We start from the raw sequence: 18,867 nt of genomic DNA, 5'->3' as shown, positions 1-18,867 counted from the left end.
TCAGCTGGAAACGCAGCACAAGGCTCAGAGACCAGGACCCAGGAGGGACGATCAGAACCTACAGAGTCCTGGTCCGACTCCGAGTCCCGGAGGCTCGTGGACCCGGGACCTTAAGTGTTCTACAGGATCTGGACTTATTCCCTGAGGACACGGAGCGACAGCCAGAGAGAACCAGCCGGAGGTAAGAGACCGAAATAAACTCATTTATTCATTTACTCAAATCACACATTTCTTTTACTCTGAGTCTGAAATAAAATGTTCTTCTTCTTTGTTTTTTTAAAAAAGTTTTTTTGTCAGAATAAAGTTCAAAAACTAGGAAACTTTAAAAAGAAAAGAAATAAAATGAGTGTCATTACAGCGATCTGTAAAAATTTAAACAAACATCCACTTCAACACTTTCATCCCACTTTATTTTTAAAAGTCGGTATTTAACTGTAACAGTGAGAAGAAATGAGATGAGATGAGATGAGATGAGATGAGATGAGATGAGATGAGATGAGATGAGATGAGATGAGAAAAAATGATAAAATGTGAAGACATGAGCTGAAATGTGACTGGACGAGACATGAAAATAAATGATGAGAGTGAATGAGAAACAAAAATTAAGATGAGACGTAAAGAAACAGGAACAAATACGATAAGAAGAGAAAATGGGAATAAAGTAAGAAACAGAATCTAAAGAACACGACACGTGTTTAACAAACCTGCTTTTGTCTTTACTGAAATATGTTCAATAATATTTTAGTTTACAATTTATTTTGTTTCTTAAATAAAGAATCACATTGAATCCAACTTAAATCAGATTTTACAGCATTAACTTTTATTATATTTATTATTTTTTATTTTATTATTTTATTGTGTTATTATCACATGGTTGTTGTTGTGTTTTTTTTGTGAGTCCATTTCATTTCACAACAGTTTCATTTTGTGTTAGTGTGTGTATTTATGTGTGTGTATTTTGAGTGTGTTATAACTCCAAGGGGCAACTGCAGTTTAAATTTAGCCCACACACAAAACTAAATGCACTCATGTTTCCATCGTCGCTACAGTGACTTAAACCAGGTGTTGCTAAACTAGCTTAGCATACTGACTGGGAAGAAAGGGGGAAAAATCACTTGCCTAGCTTAGCATAATGTCTTGGAAATGAAGGGAAAACATTAGCTTAGCTTAGGGTCATGACGGGAAACAGAAGGAACCAGCTAGCCTAGCTTAGCATAATGACTGGTAACAGATACAAACTGCTACTTTAACACAATGACTTCAAACTGATGAACACCTAGCTTAGCATGGTAGATGGAAACTGGAAACTAACTTAGCTTAGCATAGTGACTGAAAAGAGATGGAGACCACTAGCCTAGTTTGGCATAGTGACTGAAATTAAGTGGAAACTGTTAGCCTAGCTTAGCACAGTAACTGGAGATTAGAAAATAAATAAATGCAAACCGCTTAGTAGTTTAGCATAATGTCTAGAAAGAACGGGGAAACATTAGCCTAGCGAAGCAAAATGTCTGAAAAGAAAGGGGGACATTAGCCTCATTTAGGGTCATGACCCTAGGTTAGCATGGAGGCTGGTAACTGGGGGGAACTGCTAACCTAGCTTAGCATAGAGACTGGAAACTAATGGATACTGCTTACCTAGCTAAACATAGCAACTGGAAGCCTACTTAGTTTAGCATAGTGACTGAAAAGAGATGGAAACCGCTAGCTGTGCTTAGCATAGCAACTTCCGACAGATTTAAACCTAGCTTAGCATAGTAACTGGAAACTGGAAACTTAGTTTAACATAGTGACTGGAAGCTGATGGACCCATATAACCTAGCATAGCATAATGTTTGGAAAGAAAGGGTAAACATTAGCCTAGCTTAGCATAGTAACTGGAAACTGATGGAAACTGCTAGCCTAGCTTTGCACAGAGACTTGAAACTGATGTAAAGTGGTAGCCTAGCTTAGCATAGCATGTTTCTGATCCGGGGTTGGTGGCTAACTGTTATCTCCTGCTACTGTTTGTTCTGCAGAAAGAAAAACAGACGAGAGTCCATGTTACATCAGAGACGGGTCAGGACTGACCACAACACACCAGCCTGGTTCTTCACTTTAACAACGCTGGAATTTATAACGTTAAACCCACAAGACGTCGAGCTGAACTTCATTCTGGTGTCGATTAGTGAGGACGAGTCTGCAGGTAGGCCTCGATCACACGTCCAGAAACATAAACATCAAAATATAACCCTCTGCCACCAACTGAGCGGCGATTTTACCATTTCAACTATTTACTTCACTGAACAGAATTGTAAGTTTTAGCTGTTAAAACTTAAAACTGTGGCTTAATTCCCAAATAGTTCATCAGGTTTAAAATATCAGTAGATCATAATCTCAAATCAGTAAATAACACGCTTACTAAGTAAACTTAGTAAATACATGAATCCACACTTCGCAGTTATATTATAGGCTAATTAAAAATATAATAAATCAAAGTAATTCAAGTGGAATATGTTCAAATTTCAATATGCTAATAATTTATTATCCAAACTGCTCTTGGTCTCTGTTTTAAATCGTTGCTTCCTGTCGAATAACAGAAATAAAATCTATTCTAATCTAAAAGAGGCCAATCCAAAAGTAAAACCTGTAAAATAAGAGTTTGTGTTTCCAGGTCATCTGATGGCTCCTGAAGAAGAAGAAGGTCTCAGCTAACGTCAGACAGGTGAGCTGCAGCGTCGCCTTTGACCTGATGGTGGCGCTCTGTCATACAAAGATCAGAGTCGAGGAGCGTGGAAGTGGTTCATCAGTGTCTTAGTTTTACATAGTGAAAGGAAACAGGTGCTAAGCTGTTTAGAATATAGTTATATAAGTGTGCATTCTGTTACTGCTAGCCTAGCTTAGCATAGTGACTATTACTATTAAATTATTGGAAACCACTGACTTAGCTTAGTATACCACTGTAAATGAATGGAAATCACTAGCCTAGCTTAGACTGGAAAGAAGTCAAACCCAACAGCCTAGCTTAGCATACAGACTTCAAACACATGGGTAACTGCTAACCTAGCTTAGCATAGTAACCGGAACCCAACTTAGTTTAGTATAGTGACTGAAAATAGATAGAAACCGTTAGCCCAGCTTAGCACAGCGACTTCCAAAAGATGGAAACCTAGCTTAGCATTGTAACTGGAAAGACATAGGGCCACGCCTAGCTTAACATTGTTATTGGAAACTGGAAACTAACTAAGCTTAGCATAGTGTCTTCAAACAGATGGAAACCCCTAGCCTAGCTTAGCATAGTGACTGAAAACAGATGGAAACCGCTAGTCTAGCTTAGCATAGTGACTGAAAACAGATGGAAACCGCTAGTCTAGTTAGCATAGTGACTTAGAACAGGTGGAAACTGCAAACCGAGCTTAGCATAGTAACTGGAAACTAACCATCTTAGCATACTGACTTCAAACAGATAATATATGGAACTGCAAACTAACTTAGTTTAGCACAGCGAATGAAAACAGATAGGTAACTGCTAGGCTAGCTTAGCATAGTGACCTAAAACCAATGCGAACCTAGCTTAGCATAGTAATTGGAAAGTGGACACTAACTTAGTTTAGCATAGTGACTGGAAAGAGATGGAAACCTCTAGCCTAGCTTAGCATGGTACATGGATACTGCAAACTAACCTAGCTTAGCATCCTAGCTTAGCATAGTGACTGGACACAGATAGGTAACTGCTAGCCTAGCTTAGCATTCTAATGATGCAGTGGCAGCTGGGTGCTCATAAATAGATGCGGTTCCAGATGAGACAGTTTTAGTGAGAACCATGAACTCATTTCATGATCCCATCAGTCTGACTCACACACACAGAGATAACTGGAAGATCAGAAGAAGAAATATCACAGTTCCAATCCATGTTTTTGACTCATTGTGTCTTGAGAGCTCCACAATCCCCTCAGTTTAATCTTCCCATCTCTTGCTTTGCTCCTCACACTGAACTGAATGTGTTTTTTTTTAAAATTTACCGGAGGATGCGACTGCTTCCTCCTGACTCATTTGCCGTCTCCCTCTGGTTTGTGGTTGTGCTTCAGGTGGTAGAATAAATGTGTTGTTGTGTTGTTATCTTTAGTCATTATCTTTTATTTATTTATTTTTTGTAAACCTTCCATATCTGATATCTGAACCAGTTCCATGTTATTGATGAGGAAATCTTTGTGTTGGACAGGTAGCCGACAGGTGAGTGTGAGGGGGTGGTGCTTAGCGTTTGTGTCGGACAGGTAGCCGACAGGTGAGTGTGAGGGGGTGGTGCTTAGCGTTTGTGTCGGACAGGTAGCCGACAGGTGAGTGTGAGGGGGCGGGGTTTAGCGTGTGTGTCGTACAGGTAGCCAACAGATGAGTGTGAGGGGGTGGTGCTTAGCGTTTGTGTTGGACAGGTAGCCGACAGGTGAGTGTGAGGGGGCGGGGTTTAGCGTGTGTGTCGGACAGGTAGCCGACAGGTGAGTGTGAGGGGGTGGTGCTTAGCGTTTGTGTCGGACAGGTAGCCGACAGGTGAGTGTGAGGGGGCGGGGTTTAGCGTGTGTGTGTCGGACAGGTAGCCGACAGGTGAGTGTGAGGGGGCGGGGTTTAGCGTGTGTGTCGGACAGGTAGCCGAGTGTGACCCTGTGTCATATTTTCAGACGTCCTGACGTCTTCATCCTCGCCGATGGAGGCCGCCGCTGACCATTTCACGCCGTTACCATGGAAACGCCGCATCCACCTGATGACTACAGTGCTGCTGCTCCAGCTGAGTTTACCTGGAGGTACAAACAGACACAGTCACGGGTCGACAGGTGGCAGCATTTCTCCCAACAGGAAGGATTCATTTTGAGGTTGAACTTTCCACTGGATTCTACATTTCCCAGAATGCAACATTGCCAGGACTACAGTAATGGAGGTCTGTGACCACAGTCTAGACTCATAGTCCTGAAGATTCTCAGAGCAAAGAGCTGCTCCTAGTGGATGAATTCTGAGAAAATGAAACCAGAACCCTGATGTTTTCTCAGAGTTGTTCCTAGATGGAGGTAGAGATGAAAGGTTCCTAAAGAAGGTTCTGCAGTGAGATGTGCTGAGAGCAGGGAGGAGAACTTTAAGAGGCTTAGAGAGGAGAACATGGTGGAAAGAAGAGGAGGAGAGATGTTCTCCTGGAGCAGGAATCCAACCCCTGAGACATTTTACCTGGTTAATACCACATGGATGAAGAGCAACAATGGTTCTAAAGTAGATCAACTATTTATTTCTCTTCAGTCTCATAGATCAGATTCTAGGATTCAGTCTGTGGATGTGACTCGTTCTATGGATCAATGACATGATGCCTCATACGTAGCAACGGGCTCAAGCCCAGCTCCTCCCTGCACCTCCTCCCTGACACCTCCTCCCTGGCACCTCCTCACTGACACCTCCTCCCTGACACCTCCTCACTGACACCTCCTCCCTGACTCCTCCTCTTTAACATCACACCTCCTCACTAACACCTCCTCACCTCCTCACTGACTCCTCCTCACTAACACCTCCTCACTGACACCTCCTCACTGACATCACACCTCCTCCCTGACACCTCCTCACCGACACCTCCTAACTGACATCACACCTCCTCACTAACACCTCCTCACTGACACCTCCTCACTGACATCACACCTCCTCACTAACACCTCCTCACCTCCTCACTGACTCCTCCTCACTAACACCTCCTCACTGACACCTCCTCCCTGACATCACACCTCCTCCCTGACACCTCCTCCCTGACACCTCCTCACTGACTCCTCCTCACTGACATCACACCTCCTCACTAACACCTCCTCACTGACACCTCCTCACTGACATCACACCTCCTCACTAACACCTCCTCACTAACATCACACCTCCTCACTGACACCTCCTCACTGACACCTCCTCACTAACATCACACCTCCTCACTGACATCACACCTCCTCACTAACATCAAACCTCCTCCCTGACACCTCCTCACTGACACCTCCTCACTGACATCACACCTCCTCCCTGACACCTCCTCCCTGACACCTCCTCACTGACACCTCCTCACTAACACCTCCTCCCTGACATCACACCTCCTCCCTGACACCTCCTCACTAACACCTCCTCACTGACACCTCCTCCCTGACACCTCCTCACTGACACCTCCTCCCTGACACCTCCTCCCTGACATCTCCTCACTGACACCTCCTCACTGACACCTCCTCACTGACTCCTTGTTTGTCACTGAGCCTAAACTCTCCCTGTTTGTCTTCAGTCGTAGCTTCTTGTCAGATCCTGAGGTGTAACTCTGACTTTGTGGCTGCAACGTTGGACCTGGGCAGCAGCAGTGGAGGAGGAGGTGCAGGAGGAGGAGGAGGAGGAGGAGGAGGAGGTGCTGTAGCTCTGAGCAGGGAGGTGGTGAACGCCGGGTACTGCAGCGCCCTGCGCTCCTACGACATGTGCACCAAGCGGATGGCGAGGGCGTGCCGCGGCGACCTCGCCTACCACTCCGCCGTCCAGGGCATCGAGGACCTCCTGATCCAGCACCGCTGCCCGAGGGCGGGGCCTACGGTCCAGCCCCGCCCCCCACCCCAGGGCACCCTGTCGGGCGACACCTGCCTCTACGAGAGGAGCTTCCTGGGCAGAGAGGGCCGGACGCCCGACTACCTGCACTGCAGCGTGTTCGGAGACCCGCACGTCCGGACCTTCAACAACCACTTCCAGACGTGTGCGGTGCAGGGGGCGTGGCCTCTCATCGACAACGAGTACCTGTACGTGCAGGCCACCAGCCTCCCAGCCAGGGGGGAGGCGCCCGCCACCGTCCTCACCAAGGTGAGGTCAAAGGTCACAGTCGCAGGAGGAGGTGGAACGTTCCCTCCGACAGCGACACTGGTCAGCTGGTCGCGCTACGTTAGCTTAGCGCTCTGATTTGTAGTTTTGTTCATGGTTCTCCTCCTGGAAAATGATTCTTAGTTTATTTGCAAGTAAAGCTTTCAAGCAATTAGGATATTTAATCAGATTAATCTCAGGGTTTCTGTGGATTGACCTTGATTAATCATGAGTGCTGACGGTTACTAGCATATGACCCTCCACAGGGCAAATACTTGGAAATTCAAAATGTCAACCCGAGACTGTTGTCGTAGGACATCAGGAGACTTTGTTTACTTCTGAGACATTGTCAATGTCTTCCATTTTTCCTGAGTTAAATCCAGATGAATGTTTCATATCTGGTTCCTGGTCTCATATCTGGTTCCTGGTCTCATATGTGGTTCCTGGTCTCATATGTGGTTCCTGGTCTCATATCTGGTTCCTGGTCCTTGAACCAATGTAAACATGTATTTGTCACATTAGAACATCATCAACATCATCACATTAGAAACATTAGTTCTTCTTCATGGTTCCTGAACCAGTTCAGAAGGGGGACCTTGTAGACCACATTAGACCCTGATTAGACCTGAGGATGTTTCCTGGATCTTCTCTGATTGGCTCAATGAAAACCATGTGAAAAGTAGAAAAGTCCTCTTATGTCCTATATATATATATAAACCGCTCCAGGGTTGAGGTTTTGGAGTTTCACGTATTTCAGTGAGTCCCTATGAACTGACGTGATGTGTTCAGGGACCCTCGGGAAGTTCGTGTTTGGCTTCACGTCCTGAACCTGTGTCTCCCGTCAGATCACCATCATCTTTAAGAACTGGCGTCAGTGCATCGACCAGCAGCTGTACCAGGCCGAGCTGGACAACGTTCCCGCCGCCTTCGCCGACGGCTCGGTGTGGAGCGGCGAGCGGCGGGGCCAGCGGAGTCTGACGGTCCGGACCCAGAGTCCCGGACGCCACGCCGAGATCCGGGCGTCCCACATCGGGACGCTGCTGGTGGTCCGCCAGAGCGGGCGCTCGCTCGGCCTCTCGGTCCGGTCGCCCCGCGCCGTCGTGGAGGCCTTCAGCCCCGAGCAGGACCTGCAGCTCTGCGTCTGGGGCTGCCCCCCTTCCCAGAGACTGGACACGCGTCGCCCCCACCCTCCGGACCCGGCGGCCGGCGTCGCCGCCGCGGAGGCCCACTGCTCCGCCCTCCTTCCCGCCCGGGACGTCTACTACCAGGCCTGTGTGTTCGACGCCGTCACCAGCGGAGACCTGAACTCCAGCGCGGCGGCGGCGGTCGGCGCCCTGCAGGACGCGCAGCACATGATCTCAGACCGGGGCGGCGTCCACCTGCTGCCGGTCGCCTCCGCCAAACAAGCCACACCCCTCCTCACCCTGCTGCTGCCGCTCGGCATGCTGGGAACTCTCTGCAGGGTCTGAGGCAGCAGGAAGGACGACTGGTTTATTAGGAGCCGTGAAGAAGAACTAATGTTTCTGATGTGATGATGCTGATGATGTTTCTAATGTGACAAACACATGTTTACGTTAGTTTAAGGACCAGGAACCAGATAAAATAAAAAAAGAGATAAAATTAGAAAAAAATTTAAAAGTTTTTTTAAAAAAAGCAAAAGAATTTTCAAATAATTCAGGGTTAAACCTGAACCTGACGCCATCTTGAGAATATAGAAACCACGATTATAGAAACTCATTTTAGTTGAGGGGCCACATACGTCCCGGTTTAATCTGAAGAGCTCTGACTAGCAACACAATAGAATAAAAAACTATTAATAATAAATAATAAATAATCTTTTCATTTGTTTTAATGCAAAGAAGAACAATTAAATTAATAGAATTAAACAGAACTGAGACCAGGACTCGAACCCAGACTCACATAGAAACGTTCTCTTCATTCACTCGTTCTTCTTTGCACTAAAACAGTTGTCGTTGCCTTTAGGATATTTTTCTGTTATTCTACTCGTCTGCTACATGACATTTATCAGAGACAGAGACGTTTTTACCTGAAGCTACAAACAACACGGTGCAGGATTCATTCTGAGGAGACACGGGATCCTACATTTCCCAGAATGCAACCGACCGACCACCAGTGCTGCAGTAACAAAGCCGATATTAAGACTCAACCTGAAACTACGAGTGAATAAACTCTGTGAAGAGTCGCACGTTTAAACGAAGCCTGGTCCCGAGTCTCTCATCTAGTTCCAGCTGCAGAATCACAATGTTTTTATCAGTATTCTTTTTTAAACCTGTTAGATTTCCAGTTTATTTTTATTTATTTCATTTTATTTGAAATGTTTTTTAGTGATTTATGTGGAAATGTGAGTGTTCTACTTCAAAATATAAAAAATAAAATAAAATAATAAATATTTAAAATATTAATATATGTATTGATTTGAAATAAGCTGCATTCACCAAGACTATTTAAATAAAAATAAAATCCTGATATATTCAGAGATGTAAACCTATAAATCCTAATAAAACTAGTTTTTTTATTTGTTAATTAAATATTAATTATATTTATATTGTGTTCAACACTGAAGTTCAGCCACTTGTTCGTCACATGTTTTATATTTTTATAATGTTCTTGTTTCCACTAAAACAAAGGGAATCATTGGTTATAAATCACAACATCGACTGAGAACGAAACAGTCTGAGAATAAAGACGTTTCTTTAACCGACTCAGACGTAATAAAAGTCACGGAGACGGTTTCTGCTCATTCGTGTCTGAGCGTCGTCACAGATGTTGGTTTTTCTTTCCCACCTCGTCCTCGGCTCCTTGTTCAGAAGCTGAGTTCAGGTGAAAGAATCCGTGTCGCTGGTTGATCTGATTCTCTGCGTCACAGAAACAGAAAAGGGTTAAATGTGTTTCACTTCTTCAGCTCCTTGTTTCTGCAGTATTTTACAAAGCGATAAAACCTGAGGAGCTGGACTCGTTTGAGGTTTTTAAATCTTGTTTTAACTCGGTGTCTCTGCAGGTTTTTACAGAACCTCTGGTGACAAGAGAGTTTTAATATAAACGGGACTTTTCCTGGTTAAATAAAGGCTAAAACCCGCGTTTAGTTCAGGGGCCACATTCAGCCCAGTTTGATCTTTGAGCCGATTCACTTATAATTAACTTTGAATGTTTCTCTTTGTTTTACAGCAAAAAGTTCATTATTAAAGTGTTGACAACGAGATGAACAACGAGACCGTTCGAAGGAAAAAGTGTTTAGTTCCAGGTCTCAGTCTCCTTTTATAAAACTAAAGTTGTGTGAAACCTTTGGAATCGTTATAACTTTGCTGATTCATCCACCAGATCAGATCAGATTAAACCTGATGACCAGATTAGTGCCGTAGTTTTTAAACGTAGACTTGGGTAAAGTGATCCTCTGTGTGCATCAGGCTGGACCAGGATTTCACCATTTATTTCAACATTTAGCTCTAGTTTCTATGAGTCTTTCCTCTCCTGGTCTGGACCTTTTGACCTTTGGACCTTTGGACCTTGAGCCTTTTATTTTCTTATTTAGAAGCTTTTTAAAATCTTGAGTTTATATCTTGGATTTTTGATACTTTCCTTTTTACTCATTTTTTTCCTTTGCAACATAAAAACAGAACAAATATCACACAATCAAATACTAACATCAGAGAAATAAAAAGCTGGATGACTGCGTTAGTTTTTACTGAGACCTGGTCCTGTCGTTCATTTCTCTCAGTTTTTACTTTGAGGTTTTATTGCCCAGTTTTATATTAACAGAATTATTTGTTTAATTTATATTTGTTCTGCTGAGGTTGTTTTAAATGAGCTTTAGAAATAAACTTTGACTTGGGAAGAACTCGTGTTCTGCTTTTTCTCGTCTCCTTTGTGTCGAGTCGTCCAGTGATTTGTTCACGGCTGCAGAAGCCAAACTTTCAGTAGAGTATCGGTCCAAACACAAATAAATCATCATGCACTTTGACAAAAAAGTTAAAATGTTGAAGTTATGCAGCTGCAGAGCCGCAGGAAAGGCAGCGTTAACATGATGAGATCCATACTTTCAGTTTGTCTCTTGTACGACTGAAGTGAAAACTTTGTACTTTGTTTATTTAAGATTCATAATCGTCTTTTAGTTTCTGCTCGTTTCATTTTACTGCTCAACTCTGAGCCTTAACTGGACTTAAATACATCTGTATTACTGCTCTTTAGTTTATACTTTACTGTGTTTGTCTCAGTCATGCATCTGTACCTGTACGTTCTTTTAATCTTGTTTCTACTATAGAAGTATTTCACTACTGGCTGCAGGTACAACTATAATACATTTCTCTATGCATCGCACTTGTGGTGATAAAGTATTTTCTCTAAACTTTGCCCAAATTGTGTTACTGTATTTTAACTGGTAAATGTTAGGTGATGAACCCTCAGAGGTGATGATGCGTCGGTACGAACCGGATGAGTTGAGGGTTTGTGGAGAATCCGTGTTGTGACGTCTGGAGCAGCAGCAGCAGAAAATGAAATGAGTTCTGTAAATCCTCCTCAAACTTCCAGGGAACCGAGCGCAGATGTGAAGAAAGTGACTTTCATCATCAGAAAGGAAAGTGACAAATAAACGAAAAAGTGCTTCTGCTGCAGAACGGTCAACTGCCTAATGTCACCGTGACGATGAGATGAAAGTCCTGATTCATGTCGTGAAGGAGGAGGAAGGAGTCTGACTGCAACTGGGATCATCTGACTCTCATTAGACACTGAATCAGAGCAAAGAGAGAATTAAAGTGAATAATGGAGGATGATGATGAAATTGGCTCCAACGCTGCTTGTCTGTGGAAACAGCGCTGGAAATGGAGACGAGAGCAGCTCAGTCTGGAATGGATTAGTTTATACACACACACACACACACACACACACACACACACACACACACACTAGATGTTGGTCTAGTTTTGACTTCCTACGTCTTTATTTTCTGTTTTAATTGTATGTTCATTTGCTCGTGTTCAAAGAAGAAGAATTTAATGTGTGAGTTTTCTTTCCATCTTGTTCCTAAATCTGGCTCATGTCTCCATTAGAGTCTCTGCAGACCACATGATGATCCCCAGTCAGCTGCTCTGAATCCAGGAGAAAACGATGATCTCAGCCCAGAAAAATAAATAAATAAATAAATTGCGGGAAACTCTCTACCTGACATCATCACAGCCCAGACTCCTGTTAATAGAAGAAACAGCTGTGTCCGTGTCGTCATTAACCATAAATGGTGCAGTGTTTGAATCACGAGCTACTGGCTTTTCTATCTATAGTGACGCTTATGTTCGTTCACTATTTTCCACATTTCTACCTAAAAATGACTCAAAACATCCCGAACACGGACGAACAGAAGCCAACACGTTATACGACATATTCTTCTTCTACCATAACATAAACTAAGATGGACAAAGAACCATGAAACCTCCAAAGCAGCATGAAGCTGTGTGCATGAACCATGTGTACAAAAGCATGATTCAACCAGGGCACATTAAATGTCCAGACACTGAACTCTGACTGTATGAGTTCAACTTTCAGGATGTTTTGAGTCATTTTTATGAAGAAATATTGAAAAAAAAAAAATGAATCTGCACTGTAAGTATTACTATGAAATACATGGCAACGGTTTCATACGCATGGAGAAGTAATAACGGATGATGAAACAAGTTAAACTGAAATATGGATGACGGAGACGCGGAGGATGAGGAAGTGTTGGACTTCTGTCTTCCTCGTGTTGAAACGTGCAGGGATCTTCTGAAGCCGGCGGACGCGCCTCCCGTCTGAGTCACAGCTCAGAGTCTCTGCAGAAGGAGTGATGTCAAACCTTCTGAGAACGCAACAGGCAGATTCTTCAGAACACACTTTGATGCAAGTGTGATGATGGTCCTGTGATGGTGGAGGATAAATATCAGCAGCATGAAGGCTGCACAGAGCATCCTCCACTGGACGCAGCCACACAGACGACCAGAGCCCCGAACGACGACAACACAAGACAACAAGTCAGTCTTTATTTTCTTTACCTCTTTCTCCTCCTTCATTTGAGCAGTTAGAAAGTTTCTTTTTTTATTATTACTTTATGTCATGAAAAAATTGCATGTTTATCCCGAGCACTTGGAGATTTGTGCAAATCTTTATCGTGTAAATAAGATGCTAAAATCCTAGGGAGGCGTGTTAGACTGCATGAGACGTCACAAACCTGCAGGAAAAGGTAGAAAAAGTTAAACTGTGGCTTTTCAGAAAGTCACATTACCTTACAGATCAGATGCTTTTCATTCATTAGACTGATTCAAAGTCACTTTGTATACAGAAAACCTTTGAGAAATTTGACAATATTTGACTGGAGTTTGGTTTGGGTTATTGTTACTGTATATTATTATTACTATTATTGATTATTAAATTATATTATTAAAAAAGATGATATTTCATGGAAGTTTGTTGTGGGGAAGTAGGTGTTTTACGATTAGAGATACTTTAAAACAAACGCATTAATTGTAATAAGTATCCTCTTAATGCAAACGTGTGTTAAATTTGTTCGGTGAGGAGTAACAGCTGGTCTCTAATTACAGGTATTTTGAAGAACTGACATTAATCATCATCAGTTACTTTAAAATGCAAAGATTAGTGTTTGTATTAAATAAGATGATTTCTGAATGGAGTTTTGTATGGAGTAATATTAGCTGTAGAATGGAGACTCTTCAAAGAAATTACATATTTAAATGCAAGCTGCTATTAAATCTACAGATATTTGAATGGAGTTTGGTGCATTAAAACACCGCCTCTAACAATAAAGTGACCTTGACCACCGAGTCCCATAATTCTGTTTTTTAACCATCTCCTCCTCTTGTCGCAGTGCATTGTGGGTACCTGCTTCTCCTTGTTCTTGGATTGTGGGCGGAGCTTGCTGCAGGTAAAGCCTTACCGGTGGACAAGGACAACTCAGACATGCAAAGTGTCATCGAGGACCTGCATGTTGCCCTGCAGACCTACAACGGCCTCCTCAACGAGACGGTGAGACTCACCAGACTCCACTCAGAAATCCTGCATTTTTAAAACGCGTCCTTGTCCCACACACACACGTCCTGCGCAGGTGTTCATGAGTTTTCTTTGTGCCTCAGGACCTGGTGAAGAGCTACACGAGCACTGTGGCACCGCTGCCCTGCACAGAAGACGCTGCTGAGCTGGACAAGGTAAATGTCTCCGTTCACAATGTCTTCATATTACAAAATGCTCAAAATGCTCAAAATACTTCATATTTTAAACACAGTGAAAATCTCCTGTATTGAAGCTTTTGGTTGTGGATGAGTATCAGGGCCGCCCTTAAAAAAATATATTTTATATGATCTTATTTCTACTTTTTTTCTTGATATTGTATTTTTGATTTTTTTGTATTTCGACTATTTTCTTAATATTATTTCGACTTATTCTTCTAATCGTATTTTGACTTTTCTCTTAACATTTAAACTTTTTCTTGAAGTGCATGATGAAAAAAACAACAAAATCTGCCTTCTCTCATTTATTATTTTTTTCTCTTCTCATATCTTGGTCTGATACTCTTCTGTCATTTAGTTTGCGTTTCTTAAATACTGTGTTTTTTGAATGGGGTTTGGTGCAGAGCTCGACGCTGGCCCACAGGCTGCACTGGTACCAGGAGCGCGCGGAGAAGCTGCTGACTCCCTGTGACGCTCTGTGTGACGTCATCAGACTGAACATGGACCTGCTGCAACACCTGGTGAGTCCCTGCTTCCTGATTGGCCGGTTCCGACCGGGAAAGAAAAGCAAATAAGGATGTAAAGATAGAAAGAAATAAGTATCTGAGTTTAGTTTCGCATTATTTATTTATTTATTGATTTATTAACTGACTAGATGTGTATTTGTCTTTAAGGGATTGAAGCAGGTCGCAACGGGAAACTCCTCCTCTTCCTGCACCTCCTCCTCCTCCTCCTGTTCTCTCGCCTCCTTTGACTTTGCCTCCATCCGTTCCTCCATCCAGTGTTCTCTCTGTTGGAGCCAGCAGGTGGCAGCGCTGCGCACATGAGCCTCAAGTCCTTCACTTCATTTATTTATATGAAATCACTTTATATGGACACGTGCAGATTTTATTTATTTACCTCCTGTTTTATACTGATTTACTCATGAACGCCAGAGGGCGCCGCTGCTCTGGTTTTATACACAGTAACAATTAATAATAACAATAATAATAATAATAATAATGTTCCTATATTTATACGTATGTATTTTCATCTGTTTCTTTTAAATACATATTTTTTTAAAATAAAACTTTTAATAAAAAATGTGAAATGTTTCTGTGAGGATCCTTTGAGTCTGATGGAGACAAATATATATATATAATGTATAATCTCCACTTTCAGTTCTGTCTATAGTTGGGGGACATGTGTCTAAATCTGATTTTACAGATTTGCTGCTTGTTTTTGGATTTTAACATATTTCCAGGCGTTAACAGGAAGACATTTACCTTCAAGCTTTCATTTCATATCAAAACAAACTTTATTTCAATTCTGTGTCTTGCGTTCTTTAAATCCATGTCTCAGGCGAGTGTCTTCTTTGTTGGCTCTCACCCGTTGGCAGGTGAAGCTTAGCCCCGCCCCCTCTTCAGTGACAGGTGAGGAGGAGAGGAAGTCCCAGGAGGAGTAGAATCAGCTGATCAAGTTCTGACGCCGGAGAGCAATTTTTTTCAGCAACCAGCACCTGAATGCACCACACTGTTAGCAGAGAGGCTAAAAAGAGCTACTGTTATCTTTAATATTAGCTGGGTGGCTAAGAAGAGCTACTTTAGCTCAGAGGCTATTTCCATGTGAATATAATCATATATAATCTAATATCATCCTTAAAAGGGTCTAAATCTCTGGGCAAATAATATTAATAATAATAATAATAATAACAATAATAGTTAAGAAAGATGTCTTACGTTGTCATTGCCTCCATTCTTCGCCGTTACTAAAGACACAAAGGACAGACTTGGTTAGCTCTGCCAGTCGTCATCACAGTCACAGGAAACTACTCTGTGTTCCATTACCGTAGTAATAGTCGAAGGTGGCGTTGTAGTCGTAGTCATACTCCGCCGTCGTCGATTGGGTGAAGTCGTAAAGCGCAGTGTACGTCTCAGTTTCCTCTTCCTGGGGTCCTAACGTCGTCGTGGAGAGAAAACATAGGAGCAACTATTAGCTAGGAGGATAGGAAGGGCTACTATTAGCTAGGAGGCTAGGAAGGGCTACTTTTAGCTAGGAGGCTAGGAAGGGCTACTTTTAGCTAGGAGACTAGGAAGAGCAACTATTAGCTAGGAGGCTAGGAAGAGCAACTATTAGCTAGGAGGTTAGGAAGGGCTACTATTAGCTAGGAGACTAGAAAGAGCTACTATTAGCTAGGAGACTAGGAAGAGCAACTATTAGCTAAGAGGCTAGGAAGGGCTACTTAGCTAGGAGGCTAGGAAGAGCAACTATTAGCTAGGTGGCTAGGAAGGGCTACTATTAGCTAGGGGACTAAGAAGAGCAACTATTAGCTGAGATGCTAGGGAGAGCTACTACTAGCTGGGAGGTTAAGAAGAGCTACTATTAGCTGGGAGGCTAGGAAGTGCTACTATTAGCTAGGAGGCTAGGAAGTGCTACTATTAGCTGGGAGGCTAGGAAGAGCAACTATTAGCTGGGAGGCTAGGAAGTGCTACTATTAGCTAGGAGGCTAGGAAGTGCTACTATTAGCTGGGAGGCTAGGAAGAGCAACTATTAGCTAGGAGGCTAGGAAGAGCAACTATTAGCTAGGAGGCTAGGAAAAGCAACTATTAGCTGGGAGGCTAGGAAGTGCTACTATTAGCTAGGAGGCTAGGAAGTGCTACTATTAGCTGGGAGGCTAGGAAGAGCAACTATTAGCTAGGAGGCTAGGAAGAGCAACTATTAGCTAGGAGGCTAGGAAAAGCAACTATTAGCCGAGACGCTAGGAAGAGCTATGATTAGTTGGGAGGCTAAGAGGAGCTACTGTTAGCTAGGAAGAGCAACTATTAGCCAGGGGGCTAGGAAGAGCAACACTTAGCTAGGGGGCTAGTAAGGGCTACTTAGCTAGGAGGCTAGGAAGGGCTACTATTAGCTGGGAGGCTAGGAAGTGCTACTATTAGCTGGGAGGCTAGGAATAACTCGTTTCTTTTTCATAGGATACTAACGTTACTGTGGAGAAAAAACAACAACAATAACATGCTAATTTGTTTGCTTTTTGCTAAGCTATGCTAATGTTTACGTCTATATGTTTATTGCTACCACACTTTGGAAATATTAACATATTTTGCTATTACTGTAATATTTAGTATTATTTATTTATTCAAATGATTTCCATGCTAACTTTTTAATTCTAACTTCTTGGTGTTTTATGAGTTTGTAGTTTGTTTCCCATCTGTCGAATATTTGGACAAACGCGGGTTAAAAACTGATTTATTATTAGAAATGTGCAGCGTGGATACGAGAACGTGCCTAAAAAGACGTCATAAAGGTGAAACATTGGTTCAGGTTTGGACCCGAGGGACTCGTCTCCTTCCTGTGTTCTCGTTTTATAGCCGACGTCAAAACTAATCTCCACCTCAGGTTTCACTCTACGAAGCTTTAGAGAAAATATTTAGAGAAACATGATAGAAAACGCATCATATATGTGGGATATATTCCTATAAGGAGGAGGAGGTTTGCGTCTTTATACTAATGGAGGATTTTATAAAAAGGCCTGAATGGAAAATAACATTGAAGTTTAGACAAAAAAAGTTCTATACTAATGTAGTTTTTATGCTGTTAGGAAGAACTGTTAAAACGTTTTTTTATTCGTTGGCTTTCAACCCAGTATGAGACTTTACTTCCTTTAGTGTTCGTTTTTGTTGTTTTATAGTTTTTATTGCTTTTATTGTTTTATTGTTTTTAATTGTTTGACTCGTGCTCTTATTCTTACCTACGTACGCACTGTGTTTTGGTTGTGGTTGTTAATAAAGTGTTTATTAATAAAGTTGACATTAGGTTTACAGTCACTTTAATTGTTCTTGCAAAGCATAACAACTTTTTAAACTAATTAATTCCATTCATTAAATACAATTCTTTATATAATATATTCTAAAATGACATAAACCGGGTTAAAGAACAAGAGATCAAGTGGAAAGTGACCTTTCATAGTTGAAATGAAGTTAAACCAGGTGAAATATTTCCCTCAGGCTGCTGTAGCTTCATGCACCGTTTAGAGGTTTGTTTCGTTTTCAGAGTTGACAGGAGTTTGGCTCAGAGCTTCTCGTCTCTGTTAAAAGAACAACGACGACTCAAACCCTCCTCCTCCGTCTCCAGACGTGTTCAGACCTGACGTCCCAACAAAGTCAGCAGCTCAGATCCCTGGGAACTAAACCTACAGCTCTGATTTATGGATCAACTTCCAGTACAACTGATTGGAAACGGCTACTACTAGCTCCTACTAGCCTCCCTGCTAATATTAGCTCTTCCTAGCTTTCTAGCTTCCTAGCTTCCCAGCTAATAGTAGCTCCTCCTAACTATTAGTAGCTCTTTTTAGTTTCCTAGCTAACAGTAACTCTTCCTAGACTTCCAGCTAACAGTAGCTCTTCCTAGCTAATAGTAGCTCTTTTGGGAGCGTACCTACGTTCCCCGGGTCCCTAACTCTAATCCTAACCCTTTTCTTTAAATAAAGGGTCCTATGTTCCCCGGTCACATAGGGATGATCCTGCTCTTTCTAACCTCCTAGCTAATAGTAGCCCTTCCTAGCCTCCTAGCTAATAGTAGCTCTTTATAACCTCCTAGCTAATAGTAGTTTTTTCTAGCCTCCCAGCTAATAGTAGTTTTTTCTAGCCTCCCAGCTAATAGTAGCTCTTTCTAACCTCCTAGCTAATAGTAGTTTTTTCTAGCCTCCTAGCTAATAGTAGCCCCCATGTTTTCTTTCTTCTTTCTTGCTACATTTCTTGTTATTTATTTGTCATGCTAGCGGTGAGTCTTTATCTTTGGTCGTTATCTTTATCATAAATACAGGTGTTGTAATAACTTAGGTTTATGGAGATGA

General features: G+C 42.5%; 1 protein-coding gene across 2 annotated transcripts; it reads left to right on the top strand.

The window, feature by feature from the left end:
- On the top strand, positions 1–10,674 carry hjv (hemojuvelin BMP co-receptor). 2 transcript variants are annotated; one of them, XM_047599853.1, is made up of 6 exons: positions 1–181; positions 2,016–2,182; positions 2,651–2,701; positions 4,650–4,772; positions 6,260–6,816; positions 7,659–10,674. In XM_047599853.1, exons 4-6 carry the CDS (start codon positions 4,676–4,678, stop codon positions 8,280–8,282), a joined length of 1,278 nt encoding a protein of 425 aa, XP_047455809.1. In that variant the 5' UTR covers positions 1–181; positions 2,016–2,182; positions 2,651–2,701; positions 4,650–4,675; the 3' UTR covers positions 8,283–10,674. The 2 variants fall into 2 exon arrangements, with proteins under 2 accessions (XP_047455809.1, XP_047455810.1); XM_047599854.1 differs by lacking the exons at positions 1–181; positions 2,016–2,182; positions 2,651–2,701; positions 4,650–4,772 and adding an exon at positions 4,861–4,906.
- Positions 10,675–18,867: the final 8,193 nt, after the last annotated feature.

This window comes from Mugil cephalus, chromosome 11 (genome assembly GCF_022458985.1).
Source record: "Mugil cephalus isolate CIBA_MC_2020 chromosome 11, CIBA_Mcephalus_1.1, whole genome shotgun sequence".
NCBI lineage: Eukaryota > Metazoa > Chordata > Actinopteri > Mugiliformes > Mugilidae > Mugil > Mugil cephalus.
This window is presented reverse-complemented; position numbering and strand designations above follow the sequence as displayed.

Coding starts and splice junctions, on each gene's coding strand:
- hjv (XM_047599853.1), top strand. CDS start 4,676: ATGGAGGCCGCCGCTGACCATTTCACGCCGTTACCATGGAAACGCCGC. Junction 4,773..6,259: donor CCAGCTGAGTTTACCTGGAG/GTACAAACAGAC, acceptor GTTTGTCTTCAG/TCGTAGCTTCTTGTCAGATC. Junction 6,817..7,658: donor CCGCCACCGTCCTCACCAAG/GTGAGGTCAAAG, acceptor GTCTCCCGTCAG/ATCACCATCATCTTTAAGAA.